Source organism: Mustela putorius, unplaced genomic scaffold, assembly GCF_011764305.1.
Source record: "Mustela putorius furo isolate JIRA1106 unplaced genomic scaffold, ASM1176430v1.1 tig00003845_pilon_pilon_pilon, whole genome shotgun sequence".
Taxonomy (NCBI): Eukaryota; Metazoa; Chordata; class Mammalia; order Carnivora; family Mustelidae; genus Mustela; species Mustela putorius.
Genome location: NW_025421998.1, coordinates 10,376,041 through 10,394,736, shown reverse-complemented (window position 1 = coordinate 10,394,736; position 18,696 = coordinate 10,376,041). Strand labels below are relative to the sequence as shown.

The window sequence follows — 18,696 nt, the reverse complement described above, 5'->3', positions numbered from 1 at the left end:
GCAATATGTGCCCTCCTTAATACCCACCACCAGGATCACCCAACCCCCACCCCCTCCCTTCCAAAACCCTCAGTTTGTTTCTCAGAGTCCACAGTCTCTCATGGTTCATCTCTCCCTCCAATTTCCCCAACTCCCTTCTCCTCTCCAACTCCCCATGTCCTCTGTGTTATTCTTTATGCTCCACAAGTAAGTGAAACCATATGACAATTGACTCTCTCTGATTGACTTATTTCACTCAGCATAATCTCTTCCAGTCCCATCCATGTTGATATAAAAGTTGGGTATTCGTCCTTTCTGATGGAGGAATAATATGCCATTGTATACATGAACCATATCTTCTTTATCCATTTGTATGTTGAAGGGCATCTTGACTCTTTCCACAATTTGGCTATTATGGACATTGCTGCTATGAACATTGGGGTGTAGATGGCCCTTCTTTTCACTACATCTGCATCTTTGGGGTAAATACTCAGTAGTGCAATTGCAAGGTCAGAGGGTAGCTCTATTTTTAATCTCAACTGGTTTTCTATTCAGGATCTAACCACCCAAACCTGCAGTGTCTGGGGGAGTCCACTTGAAGCTCATTTAGAATCCAGTTCCTTGCATTAGAGGTGTCCGTTTCCTTGTCTCAGACAGCCAGGGACTCTCTGCTCCTGGAGGCTACCGATGCTCCTCCTCACATGGTCTCCTCCGTCTTCCAAGTCCACAGTGGGGTGTCGAGACCTTCTCAGACTCCGACCATTCTGACTTCCCCTTTATCAGGGTTAAAGCAAATATTATCTTCAGGAAGCTGTTCTTAACTTCCCACAGTCTGGCTGGGCTAGTATTCTTCCTCTGCACTCCACCAGCAGTTGGAGCACAAGGATTAGAGTTGCTACACGACACGAAATTATCTACAAATGGGACTATCTTTTCCATTTGTTCATGAGCACCACAAAACCGGGAACCCCTTTCCCTCTCTGTGTGTGCATCTACTTCCATTTACAGCACAGTAAATACTTGTTATAATCTGTGTGCCGATTTGCTAGTGTCTTAGGACTTCTGTCATTAGATACATTTTCTGCCTAGTAACAGACTCCTTTGTGTTGCGTCCACCCCCAATACACCCACATGCTCATCTGCAGATTCGCAGTACTCAGCAGACCTCTTCAAGTAATGAGTAGTAACAACTGCACTGCTACTATTCCTTAACATGCATGTTCCAGAGCAATTCGGTTCTCACTGCTAATAAAAGTTGTTACATAATCCATGGACATGTCAGATAATATGATACAGTTTAGCTTTCATGTAGGAAGTATTTCTGGTGGAACAACAACAACAACAAAAAAAACCGTTATCACGTTTTTAACCCAACACACATAAATTTTTGTTTTCAGGATGGACAAGTCCGCTGAAAGTCACTCCTCTACCACCTCGTCATGAAGTATGCTCAATCAGTCACATGTATGCCTTTGATGAAGAATCAACGTGTACGGTGAGATTATCTGACCCAATATTTGTAATTAGTTTCTTTGTGCCTCTGATATTCGAAGCCCTGCAAAAATTAGCTGCCGTTCATAAAGTACTTCTTCTGTGCCAGGCACCATGCAGCCCCTCACAGTGATTGCGTGGTGTGTCTTACCTTGCGCCTTCCTACAACCAGACTATGGGGAGGAGGGCGTGGTAAATGCCAGTAGTGCCCAACCCAAGTGTCCTTTACTGGCAAGGGCATGCTCTTCTGGTAGCAGCGAGTGGTGGCCCCTAAATGGCAGACGACCAGCAGCCCGGAGGACAGCACCCTGCCACACGGTCCCCTGAGACTTTGACCCATGGCCGACTGACTTCCCTGAGGAAACCTGTAAATCTAAGCTGAGTCCTGCTGAGACCACATTGTCCCTAGTTTCTTGTCCTGGTTCTACCCTGCTCTTCACCTAGAGTGCTCCTAGAGTGCACAACTTGAGCAAAAATCATGTTTCTGTCCCTGCCTCTGGGCAAGGTGGTGCTGTTATCTCCACTTTATCTGAGAAAGCTAATGCCCAGGGACGTTCACTAATTGACTTGAAACCCCACAGTAAGTATGAAACCAAAATTTACACCTAGGTATCCTTCTGAACTTAAGGATTGTGTTAATCACCCTTTTTGTATGTGGATTGAACAGTCTCTAAAGCCATGCTAGTTAAATGAGTTGAAGACGTCGACAGATATATAGATATCTCAAGGTTTTCCTTTGGAAAAAAAAAGGCTTTATTGGGATATATTTCATACACCAGAGAAATCATCCGTTTAGAGTGTCCAGTGTTTTTTTTTTTTTTATAAGATACAGTATTAAGCAATGTTACCATAATCTAATTATAGAACATTTCATCACCCCGAAAAGAAACCCCATACCCATTAGCAATGAAGTTATGAATACTTTAAGGAATCAGTATCCATTTCTTAAGTCCCTTCCAAAAATTGATCTTCCTGTGAATTTATCTGTGGTTGGAGTGTTAGATTTATTTCTAATTCCCCCCCGCTTCCTTCACAATTTCCCATTCTAATTTTCCCACAGAGGGGGCTGGAGAATACCTCCCGCAACCAGCAGCCGTACCATACAGTACAAGAATATGGAAAAAAAATTCATTCAAAATACATGTCATCAATGCCTCCTTTATCAAGATGCCTTCCACCCATGCCAGGGTTTTCTGATTTTCCTTGTCTATAGATTTTTCTTTATAAGAAAATCTTGGCCTTAGAAATAGGGGTAATTTGTCCTATTTTGAGCTATTCCAATCTCAGATAAAATGCAGAATTTTGTCACCAGGGTAAAGAAAATGTGTACTTAATAGTTTCACTTATTCTATCTTCAGACTTTTCAAAGAATCCATTGCTCCTGCAGGCAAGTCCTTTGAGAACAAATCAAAGTAAACATTATAAGAAATTGAAGGCACTGGTGCCTTTTGTTTTTCATGTTAGCTGCAAATTCATGGCAAGTCTCCATGCTTTATCTAGTTATTTATTTTAGAGTTGGAATATTGAAGTACGTGCTTGTCATGCAAATGCTTACTCACAGACTTATTTAAATTTAAAATAAGTTTAGGCTTTTTGTTACCGAAAATAAATCTGGATATTTTACTTCTTGTAGTGGAAGTTTAACCAGGTAAATGGGACAATGCTTGCAATGGAAAACAACTAGATTAATATTTCTTTTTTCTTAAAATTTCCAAAAGCTAATAATGGAGAGAGACGTTACTAGGTCAACAAAAAGTAGGAAACTCTAAAAATTAAGCCTCGCACCCAAGGCCACTTTGGCCACACAGGAATTTACCATTCTAGAAGGGAAAACTACAACTTTGAGTTGGATGTCGTGGTCTCATAGGTGTAAAAGATCAAATGTTGGAATTGATCTCTGAAAACAATCCACTGCTTTGGGATGAATGCCTGAAAGCTTGCGGCTTAGAAGAAAGGCTAGATCAATAGTAAAAAAGCCCTTGAGCAGATTAAAGCCTGGCTTGGTCCAAGTAAATGAGAACACTTCGTGTCTTGAACTGGCATTAAGGGAATCTTAGGATGCTGTCCTTTCCAGGATGCAGGCAGACACAAAACTTCTTTGCAGAAAGATAATGTCTAATTAAGCCTTAAATTATTTCCATCGATAACTTTTAAAATATAATGTCCGGTATACAACCAACGGTAGCTAAACATGTAAAGAGAAAGAACACCGTGACTCAGAATCAGCAGGAAAGAGAGAAAACAAAAAGGGACCCAAATTGATTCTAGACATTGAAGATATGCAAGGAGAGAAAAGATGAGTTCAGGGTTTCTGTAAAGAAATTAAATATTACAAAATGAGGAGTTAAGAAATTGGGGGGGGGGGAGAAGTAGTTCCAGAACGGAAAAGTATAACAAGCAAAGACCTGGTAAGTGCACAGTGCAGCAGATCTGACACAGAGAATTGGGGGATTGGTAGAGAAATGAGGAAATACCATTTAGGATCAAACACAAATACACAAGAAATGGAATAAGAAACATCAAGGATACAGTGGAAAAAGAAGAACATGTATTTACTCAAAATCCCAGATGTATAGGAGAGTAGGACAGAAGCAACATGCACAGATGCAATTACCATATCCACCATGTGCTCAATTCTGGGGTTTCCTGGAGGGTACCCTCACATTCCCTTCTCTACACTGGGAACTAAGGCCCCCCAGAAGCACCACATACCACAGCAATGACAGTCACTGTTCATCCCAGCACCAAGGAAAGTGGCAGCACAATTTTCAAGAGAGCCAAAGCATGGAAGACACATGAATGGACAGAAATCGGAAACTCCTGAAATTTTTCACATTGTTCATGGTAATTGCATGGTTTGGAATCTGGACTCGGCCGTCATCTTTTATCAGCTCTAGCAAAATGTGAAGAAATTCTAAGGAGTTGAAGCATTTATGATGTTGACTATGATGAAGGATCTTAATGTGAATGATGTTAAGGTTTTAGGACATAAAGGAAGATGTCCTTAATGTCTTGTAACCAAACCTAAGAAGTATCTAGCATCAGTAGGTTCCCATTGAACCAGATTCCAAGATCACTAAAGCTGAAGTCAAATAGCAAATTTAGCCCCTCCTTTATGAAACAGCACACACTAAACATGTAGAGAACAGAAAGAGACAAAAGACACAGCCGCAAGAGAAAAGCTATTATAAGGATTGACTTTGAGAAAACAGTGTCAATGATACATTTCTGAAAACAAACGTTTCATAAAGAAACTGAAGATACATAACATACAGAAGTGGCAGCCTATAAAGACTAATCAGGAAGTGGAAAAAATGGTGTACTGAAGAAAAATCCAGATGCCAATGAAAGATGATGCTATGATACCTATGATCTACCAAAATGATGATGACTAGTGATATGAACCTCCAGAAAAGGGGGAAGCATCCATTTCAGATATTGCTAGAGGAGACTTAGACATGGGTGCAGAAGAATTAATGGTCTCCCTGTTGAAGAACAGTAAGAACACACAGATTTCAGAATCTTTGTCCCTACAAGAGGAAGACCGATCTTACCCACACATTATCCAGCAACCGTATCAATGCATTATCCACAGGACACAGGTGATTGTGACAGATCTTGTGAATCACTGAGAAGGGCACAATACAAAATATTTTATTTTTTTAAGATTTTATTTATTTATTTGGCAGACAGAGATCACAAGTAGGCAGAGAGGTGAGCAGGGGGCGGGGGGAAGCAGGCTCCCTGCTGAGCAGAGAGCCTGTTGATTCGGGTCTCAATCCCAGGCCCCAGAGATCATGACCTGAGCTGAAGGCAGAGGCTTTTCCTGCTGAGCCCCCCAGGCACCCCAATAAAATATATTTTAAATGAATTATTGCCAATTCTGATTTAGTATACTTTCTACAAGTGAAAAATTAATGGGACTTTGCTTTTCTGCATCCCTTCTTTTTGACAGTAGATCCATTGGTTTTAGTTGATTCTTGGTTCTGTCTCTAACATAGCTCTTATTATGACTTACATTCACATGTAATTTTCAGAGAAGATACAGAAATTACACTGATGATGTAGCAGCAGTTGATTTGGCAGAGATTCAATACTTATTAGGATATAGCATTCAGAATGTTAGGTGGATTGTTGTCACCTCTACGCTAAACATAGATTTCTTTTTTTAATCTGAAAAGACATTGAATTATCTGTTCACGACTGTTACTGATCAGAGTCATTATAAACTGTGTGACAATTAACAAGAAAACAGGACATTGGTAGATTTAGTATAGACAAAACTAAATATAGTAGAATAACAAAGCACAATTAGCAAGTTGACCTAATAGATAAATATAAATACACCTTTTTGCAAGGACCATTAATAAAAATGGCCACATACTGTACCATAAAACAACCAGAAATTTTTCAAATATATATACATATTTAATTTTTGCCTTACGTATTTGTTTATTCTTTTAATTTCTGTGATTCACATACAGTGTTATATTAGTTTCAGATGTATAATAGATTCATCAGTTCTGTACATTTCACAAATATCTTAAATCATACAAATATGTTCTTTGACCACAAGACAATTATGACAGATCAGAACATCCTAGAAAATTATGTATTTGGAAATGTAAAAATATGTTCATGAGTGAGTAATGGGCCGAAGAAAAATCATGAAAGAAACTAGAAAATTACTTGAACTGAACTATAATAGTAATATTGTAGCAAAATCTGTGAGAATGAGTTATAATAATTCCTAGAGGAAATATGTAATCTGAAATGAGTATGTTATAACAGAAGGAAACCTAAAAATTTAAGAACTGAGCAAGCTAGAAAAACATGGCAAAATCAATTTTTTTTAAGCTGGAGGAAGAAAATAATAAAGATAAAGTAATAAGGAAATGGAAAACAAATGGTTTTAAAAATCACCAGAGCCAGAAGTTAGTTTATTGAAAAAAATTGATGAATTTCTGCCAATGCTGTTCAAAAGAACAAACAAATGTAGCAGTTAAGGAGCCAAATGTAATGGCAGCTCCATAAAACTGTGCTCCCCTACATGGCCTTAAAAGCAGAATAGGACAAGTATTAGCATACAAAAACTTTCAACATATTTAGAAGAGAAATACTAAACTTCAAATTACTGCAAGTTAAAAGAAGAGAAAGAAAACAAAAAACCCTAACAAGTCATACTTTGAGCCCTTAATTAATTAATTAATTAATTGGTAAATGAGGACAATCTTGGGGGAAAAAAAAAAAAGGCATGGTAGAGAGAAGTCACCCTAGGATTCATCTAACGACCACGGACGGAAGATAAAGCAGACTGTCAGTCTGAAAAGCACACCTGATTTGAAGTGGCAGTTTTTCAGCGGCACTGATGGTGTTAGAGAAGTTTGAAAGAAAGAGTCAGGGATGCCTGGTGGCTCTGTCGGTTAAGCGTCTGCCTTTGGCTCAAGTCGTTCAAGTCGTGATCCCAGAATCCTGGGGTGGAGTCCCTTATCAGGCTCCCTGCTTAGTGGGGAGCCTGCTTCTCCCTCTGCCTGCTGCTCCCCCTGCTGTGCCCTCTCTCTCTCTCTCTGACAAACAAAAGAGTCACTGTTTGGAGGTGGGGTGATAAAAATTAAAAAAAAATGAGGGAAAGAGGAAAAACCAATATTCTAAAAGCCAAAAAGAATGAGTTGAGTGGAAGTTCCACAACCCTCCTGGTCACAATTATCTGCCGCAGGAAAACAACTTATTAGAGAAAGTGCTGCACTTTGCTACACTGACAGAAGGGGGCAGCATTGAACTAAAAATAGCTCAAACCACACCAAATCCATCAAATGAATGGAAGAGAACTGGATAAATCTGTTCCAAGAAATGGTAACAAAACAGAAAACAAGAATCAAAATACGTTAATGAAAATAAGAATCAAAAGAAGAGACAAATACTTTAATAAGAATACAAAACACCAAATCAACTATAAAACAGAAGAAAACTGTACTATAATATTCCAAACTGAATTACATGTTTCAAACAATCATTTGAGGATATGAAAAGCTGCCTTCACACAGAAATTTAAGAAAATAAATCCAAATAAAATTGACAGTGAAAAAAGTGAAAGAAATGGAAATTTCATTCAGAAATTAAGAATTACACTGTGCCCAAGGGAAACAAGATTCAAATAAAAATTTAAGGAGGCACAGGGGTACCTGGATGCCTCAATTAAGCATCTGACTTCCGTTTCAGCTCGGGTCATGATCTTGGGGTTGTGAGATCGAGCCCCGCATCTGGCTCTGCACTCTGTTCCCCCTGCCCCCCACTTGCACACTTGCTCACCTTCTCTCTCTAATACAAATAAATCTTTTAAAAGTTTTAAACAAGGGGCATTGAGGAAAGGCAAGAAAACATCCAGCAGAAGAAAAGAAGATGGAGAATCAGTTAAAAATACCTGAGTGAAACTGGTTGAGATGGAAGAAAGGCAAAAAAGAAACTATATATATATATATACATTCCATATATATATGGAATCCCCCAAGGGAAAACAAAGAAAAGCAATGGTCAGGCTGGAATTAGTTGGTTCAACCAGGGTCTGTGAGCCTTGCACCATTGACATTTTCAGCTGGATTCAGCTGGATCAATTCTTTGCCATGGAAGACCGTTGTGTGCAATGTAAGGTCACAGGCAACATTCTGGATGCTAGTAACATCCTTCCTGGTGGATGAAAGTTCCTCTCCGAAGCTAGACAACAGACAGCAACATAAACCAAAAAAAGTACAAAATAAAGTTTTTTTAAAAAATAAAAAAAGACATTAAGGAAGCAAAGGACATGGAGTATCAGCTGTTCTACCCACTTTTCTGCCTTGACATATAGAAAATTGGACAAAATAAGAGAAATGATGGTTTCCAGACACTGGACAAAAGGTAGTGAAGGACTAGAATGTCTAAAGGAGGGAAAATAACCACGCGAACCCTGCGTTTCACCAACTTACTGCCTGGAGGCAGTTTCTGAGCCAGTCGTGGAAGGGAAGGCCATGCCTTCTTGAGTTGGGAAGACAGGGATTGGAGTTTGGAGCACCCAAGGCATCTGGAGTTTTAAGATTGGGGTTCCAGAAAGGAGGGAGTTGCGGAGCCAGTGCTCTGGAGAGCTGGGGAAGAGAGTGTGTACATCTGCGAACACTGATCTGTAGACTGACAAAAGGAAACTGCTGAAGTGGAGGAAGATGTTCTTTAGAGGACTGCACGAGCATGACCGTCCTCCGAGGCTTTAATGGGGCAGGTCCAGGTCCCCACTTGTAGAACACAGGATATCAGGCAAACTGTTTAGAAGGATATCATTATCGTAGTCAGGCTGAATTAGCCCTACTCTAATGGTTCCTATGGGCTTGCTTGAATAGGTTAAAAGAAGCCCCTCAAATACCCCCTGATTTTAATTACTTAACTTTGTGCTGGAAAAAAATCTAACACTATTTAAGAGTAAAACAAGTTTTAGGAAGCAATAACCCAAGATCCAAAATATTCCAAGGAAAATGACTTTTATGCCAAGAAGTAGGAAAATACCACCCAGAGTCAGGAGGAACAATAAATCATTATTACCATACCTGGAAGTGGTAGATACAAAGAAACAAGCAGACAAGGATGTGCAAACAGCTATTACAAATACGTTCTGTATGTTCGGATGGTAGAGGAAACCACAACCGTGGAGATGGGGAAAATGTGTGATGTAAACAAGACTCAAGAGGACGTTAAGACATGAAAGACACAGTAACCAAAATGGCATATAAATGGGCATAGTTTTAGGAGCAGACCAGATACTGTAGGATAAAAGACCCGTGAAGTTCAAAACGTAGCAAGAACCATCCAAAATGAAATAGAAAACAAATAAATAAAGTATCAGTTAGCTGCAGGATGATATCAAGCTGTTTAATATACCTGTAATTGAAAAAAAAATATATATATATATACCTGTAATTGGAGTCCCAGAAAAAAAGAAAGTGGGAAAAATGGGCAAACCATGGCCAGTGTTGTTCCTAAATGATTATAAATGTACAGACATAAGGAAATCAACAAGTGCCAAGCTGTATAAAGATAAAGGAAACTATGCACATAAATTATGGGAAACAATGATAAAAAGAACATCTTAAAACAGCTAGAGGAAAAAATATATTATATACAGAGGAATACATGTAAAAATGACACTGGGCTTGGGGTGCCTGGGTGGCTCAGTGGGTAAAGCCTCTGCCTTCGGCTCAGGTCATGATCTCAGGGTCCTGGGATCGAGTCCCGCATTGGGCTCTCTGCTCAGCAGGGAGCCTGCTTCCTCCTCTCTCTCTCTCTCTCTGTTTGCCTCTCTGCGTACTTGTGATCTCTCTCTGTCAAATAAATAAATTAATTTAAAAAAAAAAGAATGACACTGGGCTCTTGTCAGAATCTGTGTGTGCTGGAAGAATATGGAGACATGTATTTTAAATATCAGAAAACATTAATTAAGAGTACATTAACTAGTGGGGCACGTGGGTGGCTCAGGCTGTTAAGCATCCTACTCTTCTTGGTTTTGAATCAGGTCATGATCAGGTCGTGAGATGGGGCCCACACGGGGCTCCAGGCTCAGCAAGAATCTTCCCGAGATGCTCCCGCTTCCACTCCCTCTTGCTCCGCCCCTCTCCTACTTGTGCTCTCTCTCTCAAATAAATAAATGAATCTTAAAAAAAAAAAAAAGCATCACTAGTAAATTTCCAAAAGAAAGGCAGAGTAGACATTTTCAGGAAAATAAAGCTGAGGGACATATTGCCAACAGACCTGAAGGAGGTTCTTCAGACAAAAGAATATGGTGTACGTGGAAATTTGAGTTTATACAATGGGATGAAGTTGAGGTCAAGAGAAATGGTAACTATGTGGGTAAATAGAAAACACTGCCTTTCATTTTGAAATTCTTTAAAATATCATTGAATGTTTAAGCCAACAATAGTTGCAATGTATTTGGGGGGTACAGCACATGCAGAGCTGAATTGTGCAACAATAGCACAAGGGAGGTCAGGATGAAAATAGACTTATGCTATTATAATTTTTTACACTATTCATGAAGTGGTATACTATTATACTTTAAACCCTAGAATTAAAGATACATACGTCTTACAGTGACAGTAATAACAGAAGCCAATCAATCAATCAATCAATCATAGGCAATAAGCTAATGGGGGAGACAAAATGAAATTTAAAAAAGAAAAAAAACCTCAAACAATACAAAAGAAAGTAACATAAAAAGGAAAAGAACAGAAGAAATAAACAATAAATAAAACTATATTTAAACCAAGTTATGTCAGATGTTATGTTGGATATAATTTAATATAAGGAAATTGAAAGTCAGCAGTTTTTATGCTAGAGAAAAAAATTCCATACCCAATTATATGCTGACTGCAAGAAAACAATGTAAAATAGAAAAAGAAGAGTAAGATGGGAAGCACTAAGTTGTTTTGTAGTTTCAGTGCAATCCAAATCAATAGCTTAGCTGTATTTATGTGGAATTTGACAGGTTCTTTATAAAATAGATACAGAGAAGCAAAGAATCAGAGACAACCAAGAGTACTATTAACAAAAGGGAAAAAAATCAATGGTCATTTAGACCAAAACTCTCAGCAAATGAGACTTAGAAGGGAACGTCTTCAATCTGATATAGGGCATCTATGAAAAACCTGAGGCTAAAGGAAATAATGAAAAAGACTGAATGTCTTTCCCTTAATATCAGGAAAAAGACAAACGTGCCTGCTATTACCACTGTCATTTTCTATTTAGTGGAGAGGATAGCTATTGCAGAAAGGCAAGAAAAAGAAATAGAAATCATAAATATTGGAAAGGAAGAAGTAATTCCAACTCATGTAGAGATGACATGATATTTAGGGCTTTGTTTTTTTTTTAAAGATGTATTTACTTGAAAGAAAGAAAGAGCATGAGCAGGAGGGGCAGAGGGGGAGGGAGAGAGGATTCCAAGCAGACTCTGTGGTCAGTATGAAGCCTGATGCGGGGCTTGATGTCATCAAGAGTCAGATGCTTAATCAACTGTGCCACCTAGGTGCCCCTGACTGATCATATTTGTAAAAAGTCCTCAGAAATTTTCAAACCAAGTGTTAGAAATAATCAAATTTATCAGACGCAAAGGCTTATTGTTATTGTATAAAAATCAATTGTAATGTTACATATCAGAAGCAAACAACTGGAAAATGAAAGGTTAAAACATTCCATTAACAATAGTACCAAAAACCACACAAGATTTGATTTAAAACCATGCATTTTTTTAACTGAAAACTTTGGTACATTACTGAGTGAAATAAATTAGCAAAGACTTAAATAAAAGAAAAATAAACTAGGCTCCTGGGTCAGAAGACTTGTTGCTGGATTACTATTTCTCCAACTGGCCTGGAGATTCAGTGCAAACCCTATCTAAAATTAAAACAACTGGAAATTCCAAGTGTGACAAGGATACAGAGCATTGGGATGCAAAATGGTACAACGAGTTTGGAAACTCTTGAACACTGTTTAGACGGTGAACCTACACCTGTGCCGGCCGTAGACAGCCACCCCATGGCTAGCTGTTTACCCGAGACAAATTTAAATACATGTCCACGTGAAAACTTGGACATAAACATGTTGAAAGCAGCTCTATTCGTGACAGTCTAAAAATGGAAACCAACTAAATGTTTATGTGCATGTGAAAGAGTGAACCGATGGTGGCCGATCCGTACAATGGAATAGTAGTCAGCAGTTAGATCGACCGTAGTGATGAGCCTTGCGACAAGACAAACTTCCAGAATCATTATACTGCGTGAATACAGTCAGAAACAAAACATGATGTACCATGGATTCTATGTAGATGAAATTCTGAAAACGCAAACCAATAAGATGGACAAAAAATGGATCAGCTGTTGCCCTGGTCTGGGAGGAGAGGGAGACATGGATGGCAAAGGGGCATGAGGAACCTTTCAGCAAAATGTCAATGCTCTGAATCTGTTACAGTCACTTCATGGTTGTACACGACTGCACAACCTCCTTGGACTGTATGTGGGAGTGGATGACATTCATTGCAAGTACACTACAACTCCGTACAATCTGTTTTCTTTTAAAGAGTGGTCTTATAAACCACTTTAAGCCAGTGAGGTTGACAATGTAGATAAAATGAACAAATGGTGTAAAAACACAACTTTCCAAAACTGACACAAGGAGAAAACCTCAGTGGACCTATGTCTGTGAAAATACTTTTGCGGATTATCATAACACTTTTTACAGAGGAAACACTAGGTGGAGGTAGTTTTACTAAGGAATAAAATCAAATGTTTAAGGGAGAAATCATATCATCATATCCAAATAATCCATTGAGGAAAATAGAGCTCTGTCACCAAAATGTAAACTATATTACAACAAAAAATTACAGTCTAATATGTCTACAAACAAACAAAACAATCCTTGGGAAATTTTACTAAGTTAAATTTGGCAATGTATTAAATAGATAATACATCATGATGAAATAGAGATCATCCCAGGATTGCAAAATTGGCTTACCATTCAGAAATCAATGCCTGTGATTTATTGTATTAACAGAATTTTAATATATCTATGTATATATATATATAAATCATCTCAGTCAATGATTGAAGGCCAAAATCAAAAAGAAATCATTTTTTCTAGTGTTTAGAAATTGAAAAATAAAATTATAAAAATACCACTATAGTAACATTTTTAAAAAGATTTTATTTATTTTTTTGACAGACAGAGATCACAGGCAGAGAGGCAGGCAGAGAGAGGGGGTAGAGAGGCTCCCTGTTGAGCAGAGAGCCCATGCAGGGCTCAGTCCCAGCTGGGATCATGACCTGAGCTGAAGGCAGAGGCTTTAACCCACTGAGCCACCCAGGAGCCCCTATAATAACATTTTTAAAAACTATAATGTTAGGGAAAAAGTTAATAAAAAATGTTCAAAGATCTGCACTGAAAATGATCTCAAGATGCTGAGACAAATAAAAGATCTAAATAAATTCAGACATAATGTTATTTTCATGGAGTGAAAAACTCAGTATTTTTTAAGATATCAATATTCAAATTAAGCTCCAAATAGTTGCAGTTCTTTCCCTACCATAATTCTGTGCCTTTTTAATACAAAGTTGCTTTTGTCTCTGAAATTTACATTAATTTACATCTTGAAAAAAAGTAATGCCATAGGAAAGTGATTCTACCTGATTTGAAGACCCACAGCAATGCCGCACTAAGACAGTGTTGTTTTGGTGTAATAACAGAGAAATCAACTGAATAGAATTGAGAGTCCAGAAATAGACAGTTTTTACACAAAAGTAACAAGACGGTTCACTGGTTTACATGCAGTGTTTTCAACAAACAGTCTCTGAACAGCTGGACATGCATGTGGTAGGGAGCCCTGTACCCCTTTCTCATACCGTCACAGAAATTACTTTGTGCTGGCCATTGACCTGAACAGAAAAGCTAGCACGAAGAAAGTCCTACAACAAAATACAAGATAAAATATCTGCAGTTGGTGAGCAGAGTTTCTTACAGAGGACATCAAAATCACTATGTCTAGAAAAAAATTCATTCTGTCAACACTAAAGTCCTTTGTTCTTTGGACCACTGTGAAGGTAAAAGTGTGAGCCACAGACGGAAAGAAAGTGCCTGCAGAATCTGTCAAGATCTGTGGGGGTAAGAACTCACGCGACTTGATAGCAAAAATATTTTTTAATACCTCAAGACTGAAATAAATGTTTCACAAAAGAAGACATATAAATGCCCAACAGGCATATGAAAAGGTGTTCATTTTTAGTTGTGAAGGAAGTACAAATGTTAATCAAAATGGAATAGTACTGAGTACCGAAGAGAAAGACTAAAATTACGATGCTTGGAAACCATCAAGGAGCTAGTATGATGTAAAAAGAGAGGCAAAGAATTCTTTTTTTAATATGTGTATAATTTGAAATGTTTTTTCAAAGAAAAGAAAAAGATGCTTGACAACACCGTATGTTGGTGAGGACAGAAAGCAAATGGATTTCTCAAACCTTTGGCATACCTTATAAAGGGACACGCCTACACCGTGACCCGTTAATTCCATCTTTAAGTATTTACCCAATAAAATCAAAGTACATGTCCACGAAGAGACTTGTATAGGAACACTTGTATGTAGCAGCTCAATTAATATGTACACAAAAAATCAGTAGAAAAGAATATGGATTAACAGATCACGGAATGGAAAATATTCAATAAAAAAGTGTAAACCAGAACATGAGAGAATCTCACCAATACTAAAAGCCAATATTAAGGGGCACCTGAGTAGCTCAGTCAGTTAAGCATCCAACTCTTGGTTTCAGCTCAGGTCATGATCTCAGGGTCATGAGATCAAGCCTGGCAATAGGATTTGCACCAAGTGGGCCGTTTACTGGAGATTTTCTCTGTCCTTCTCCCTCTATCCCTCCCCTCCCAATAAATAAAATAAATCTTTTTTTATAAAGGCAATACTAATAAGTCAAAAAAAAAAGCCAGTTTCGAAAAAATACATAATTCTGATTCCAATTACATGAAGCCAGGAGCAGGCAAAGCTAAGTGTTAGTAATAGAACATGGAGTCATGGCTGTCAATGGGGAGTGAAAATCAGCTGAGAGCAGAAATGAAGCATTTGGGGAGATGACAAAAATGTTCTGTATTTCGACTGATATACTGGCTATATATATATGAGTTTCTCATTTAAGTCAAAGTGATTGATTAAATTGTACAGTAAAAATCTATACCTTTTCCTGTATGTAAATGTCGGAATTCTAGAATTCAGGATTAGGAAGCTTCCTTTCAGAATTGTCAAAGAATAAGGTTGTTGTTTTTTTTTTTCCCACAAATCCTCCCTATCACCTCAGATATATTGAGGTGCTACAGATGTATCAAAGTGCTACACATATTTTAAAACCAATACTTAGCTGAGCTGAAAAGCAAAAGAAGAGAGAAGATGTAGTTTCCAGAAAGGAAGAGAAAATTTAGTTCTAAAAATGGTTGTGCCACTGAAATTACATTTTTCATGGGGGAAGCTTTGGGTAACAGTGACCCCAATATGCTGTGATGGGGACACTATAGATGTTTAATTCTCTTTTACATAATCCATAGATTCTGGACTATCTTGTGGTTTTAGTGTATCATACTCTCCTAGATTCATTCTTCTGGACATCAGGTTAGAAGGATAGAAGCAAAATCAGAGAGGGACATCCTCCTCTTTCTAAGAACTTGTTCCAGAAAATGCACACGTCACTTTAAATGATGTTGGCTGAACTCAATATTGCACTAGCTGCAAAGGAATTGTGAAAGAATTATCTTTAAGCTAAGGTCATGGGTCCAAATAAAAATGGGCTTTTTTTTTTTTATTAACTGTAGAAATGGGGAATGAACTGGTTTTGGCTGAAACCAAAGAATATACAGGCTAGGATTTTAATACCTACATAAGAATGGGAGTCTCAGATCTCAGGATAGATATTTGGAATTGAGTTTTCTGTATAAATTCAGGTACCACAAAGGGCTATCTCAGCAATGAGCAAGAATTTGAACAAATCTTTACGCATGGGTGGGAAGTTGGCTATCTGACCCAGACAATAAATTGGAAAATACCATATATCATCCATGAAGAAAAAGAAACTTTGTTCTGTACCACGGGGATACCTGGATTACAATTTATTAGGACACATGTAGTGTGGGACTACCATATCCTAAAATTAAAAAAAAGAGAAGGAGGAGGGGGAAAGGGAGGAGGAGGAGGAGGAGGAGGAGGAGAAGAAGAAGAAAAGCTTTGTACCCAGAAAAAATAAGCAATGCTCCACAGCAACATTTCCACGAAGTGGCATTGACATGTAGCATCCCACAGAAAAAAGCTATCTCTAGAAGAAACCACAGTCAAAATCATACTCTGCATGTGAAAAAAGTCTCTTGTGAGAAGGTGTCAGCAGACCAACATAAGGGGGGCATCTTACCCAAGGACCCTCAGATAATAGAGCCATCTGTATATGCATTAACTTTCATGAAACTGAATTTCTAAGGAAAGAACAAGACTTAAGGAAAAGAACAGGCAGATATGAAAAAGAAACAAAGCAAATTCTTTAAAATCAAGCATTTATCTTTAAAGAAATCATTAAATATTTTTGTTTCCTCTGTGGTGGAGTAAGCTCCTAAAAGACTAACCCTCCCACCAGTAACAACCCCAGACTCTGATGAAACACAAATCCACTGGGTCAAGACCTCCGGTGATTGAACAAAATCAGGTAAATTTCAGAGTTAAAACTTAGAGGATGAACTCAGGGTGATTTTCCCCTTGTGGCCTGGAGTTTGGCTACGTTCAGGCAACTGGAGTAGTTAAAATTTCAGTAGAAATCTCTGTCTTTCTGACCTAAAGAGATGAAAGAATGGAGCATACACCAAGAATTAAAGGAAAGAATCCAAGAAGGGAGACAGTCAGGGAGGGAGCCAGAGTTCCACATATGAACTTAGCCCACATGTTTGGCTGATGTCTGGGCTCTCCTTGCTCAAAACAGATTCTGATCAGTCCTATCAAAGGCTAACAAGGTACTGATCTAAGATCTCGCTATTATCCAAAACACACTCAGGAATAATGCGGAATCCAGGGCCTCCTCAACATTAAAGGTACAATGTCCAACATAAAATCCAAAATTACTCAACATACAAAAAACCATGGAAAATGGGATAAGCTCACATGGGAACATGCTAGAGGCTAGAATTATCACACAGAGATTTTAATACAGCTATTGTAACTGTGCTTAGTGCCATAATGGAGAATATACTTATAATCATAAGACAGGAACTTTCATCAAAGAAATAGAATGCAAAAACAGAGCCAAAGAGAAATTTTAAAACTAAAATTTCAAAATCTTAAAATAGAAATGATATGGGATTACTTAGCATAAAGGATATGACAAGGAAAGTATGAAGGATTTTAAAGTAGAACTTGGAGAGGGTGGAAAAAAAGGAACTATAAATAAATGAACAGAGTCCCAGGGACCCATGGAACAGGATGAAAAAGTTAAATACACTAATTGTAGTCCAAGAATAAAAGGGGAAGTAAAATGTAACAGAAAATAATATTTGAAGAAACAGTTACTGAAACGTCTCCAAATTTGATGCAAGATATACATTTACAGCTTTCAAGAGGCTTATTGAATTCCAAACAGTATAAACATTTTTCAAAAAGCCCAAGCATCAGATATTCAGGTTCAAAAGATACTAAGAAAATTTTGAAAGTAGCAAGAGAAAAGTAAGTTGAAACCTCACAGTCCTCTCATCAGACAAGAAGACAGTGGAGCAATGGAGCAAAATATTTACGGTCTGATAAAAAAAAATGCGCCACACCAGAATACTATACCTAGAAACTCGAACTTTCAAAGACGAAGCCTGGGTTGGCCTTCTACTGAAGAAGAAATTGGCATAAATTTAGTGACTTAGACAGTACAAATTTATCATCTTAGACTTCTGGAGGTCAGAGTCAGAAATGGGTCTCGCCGAGCTGAAATCAAGGTGCTGGCAAGGTTGCATATCTTCTAGAGTCTGTCGCGTGGAATCCGTGTCCTTGGAGTCTTCAGCCTCTAGCTCCTGGGCTTTGTCTTCATCCTCAGAGCCAGCGATGGTAGGTTGAGCTCTTCCCTCATCAGACGGAATCACTCTGACCTACTCTTCTGCTTTGACCTTCTACTTTTAGGGACCCTAGGATTACATTGTGCCCATGTGAGTGTCTAGGATGGTTTTCTTATTTTAAAGTCACTTGATTAACACTTTAAATCCATTGGCAACCTGAATTACCCTTTTCCGTATAAGCTAACAAATGCAATTTCCAGGGACTAGGACGTGGATATAACTGGGGGCCTGATTATATTGAACATATTAAAAAGCTATGTAAAGAAATTTGCAAGACAAGAAAAAACAAAGGCAGTAGATAGCCAGTGGAAATTCACTACAAGAAATCTTGGGTCTTTAAGATCATTTTTTCCTTTTAACTTCTTTAAAGTACATATAACTGTTTAAAACAAACATCTAACATTGTTCTCTGAAGCATATTAGGAATGTAAATATAGCTCATGTGACAGCTGTAAAATAAGGAATGACAGAGATGGGTGGTTGTAGTGTCTGCACATTTTATGTGAAGTGGTACAATGTTAACTCCAAGTCAACTGTGGAAAGTTAAAGACATTAATGAAACCTCTGAAACAAGACTGAAATGTGCCATAA

General features: G+C 38.1%; 1 protein-coding gene across 1 annotated transcript in view; it reads left to right on the top strand.

Annotated features, from left to right (window-relative positions):
* The window catches only part of SPATA48 (spermatogenesis associated 48), a 59,031-nt gene that overhangs the window by 7,462 nt on the left and 32,873 nt on the right, over nucleotides 1-18,696 (top strand). Inside the window, exon 2 of the mRNA XM_004739397.2 lies at nucleotides 1,377-1,474. Within this exon, the coding sequence (XP_004739454.1) occupies nucleotides 1,377-1,474 (98 nt within the window). The remainder of the gene's footprint in view (nucleotides 1-1,376; nucleotides 1,475-18,696) is intronic.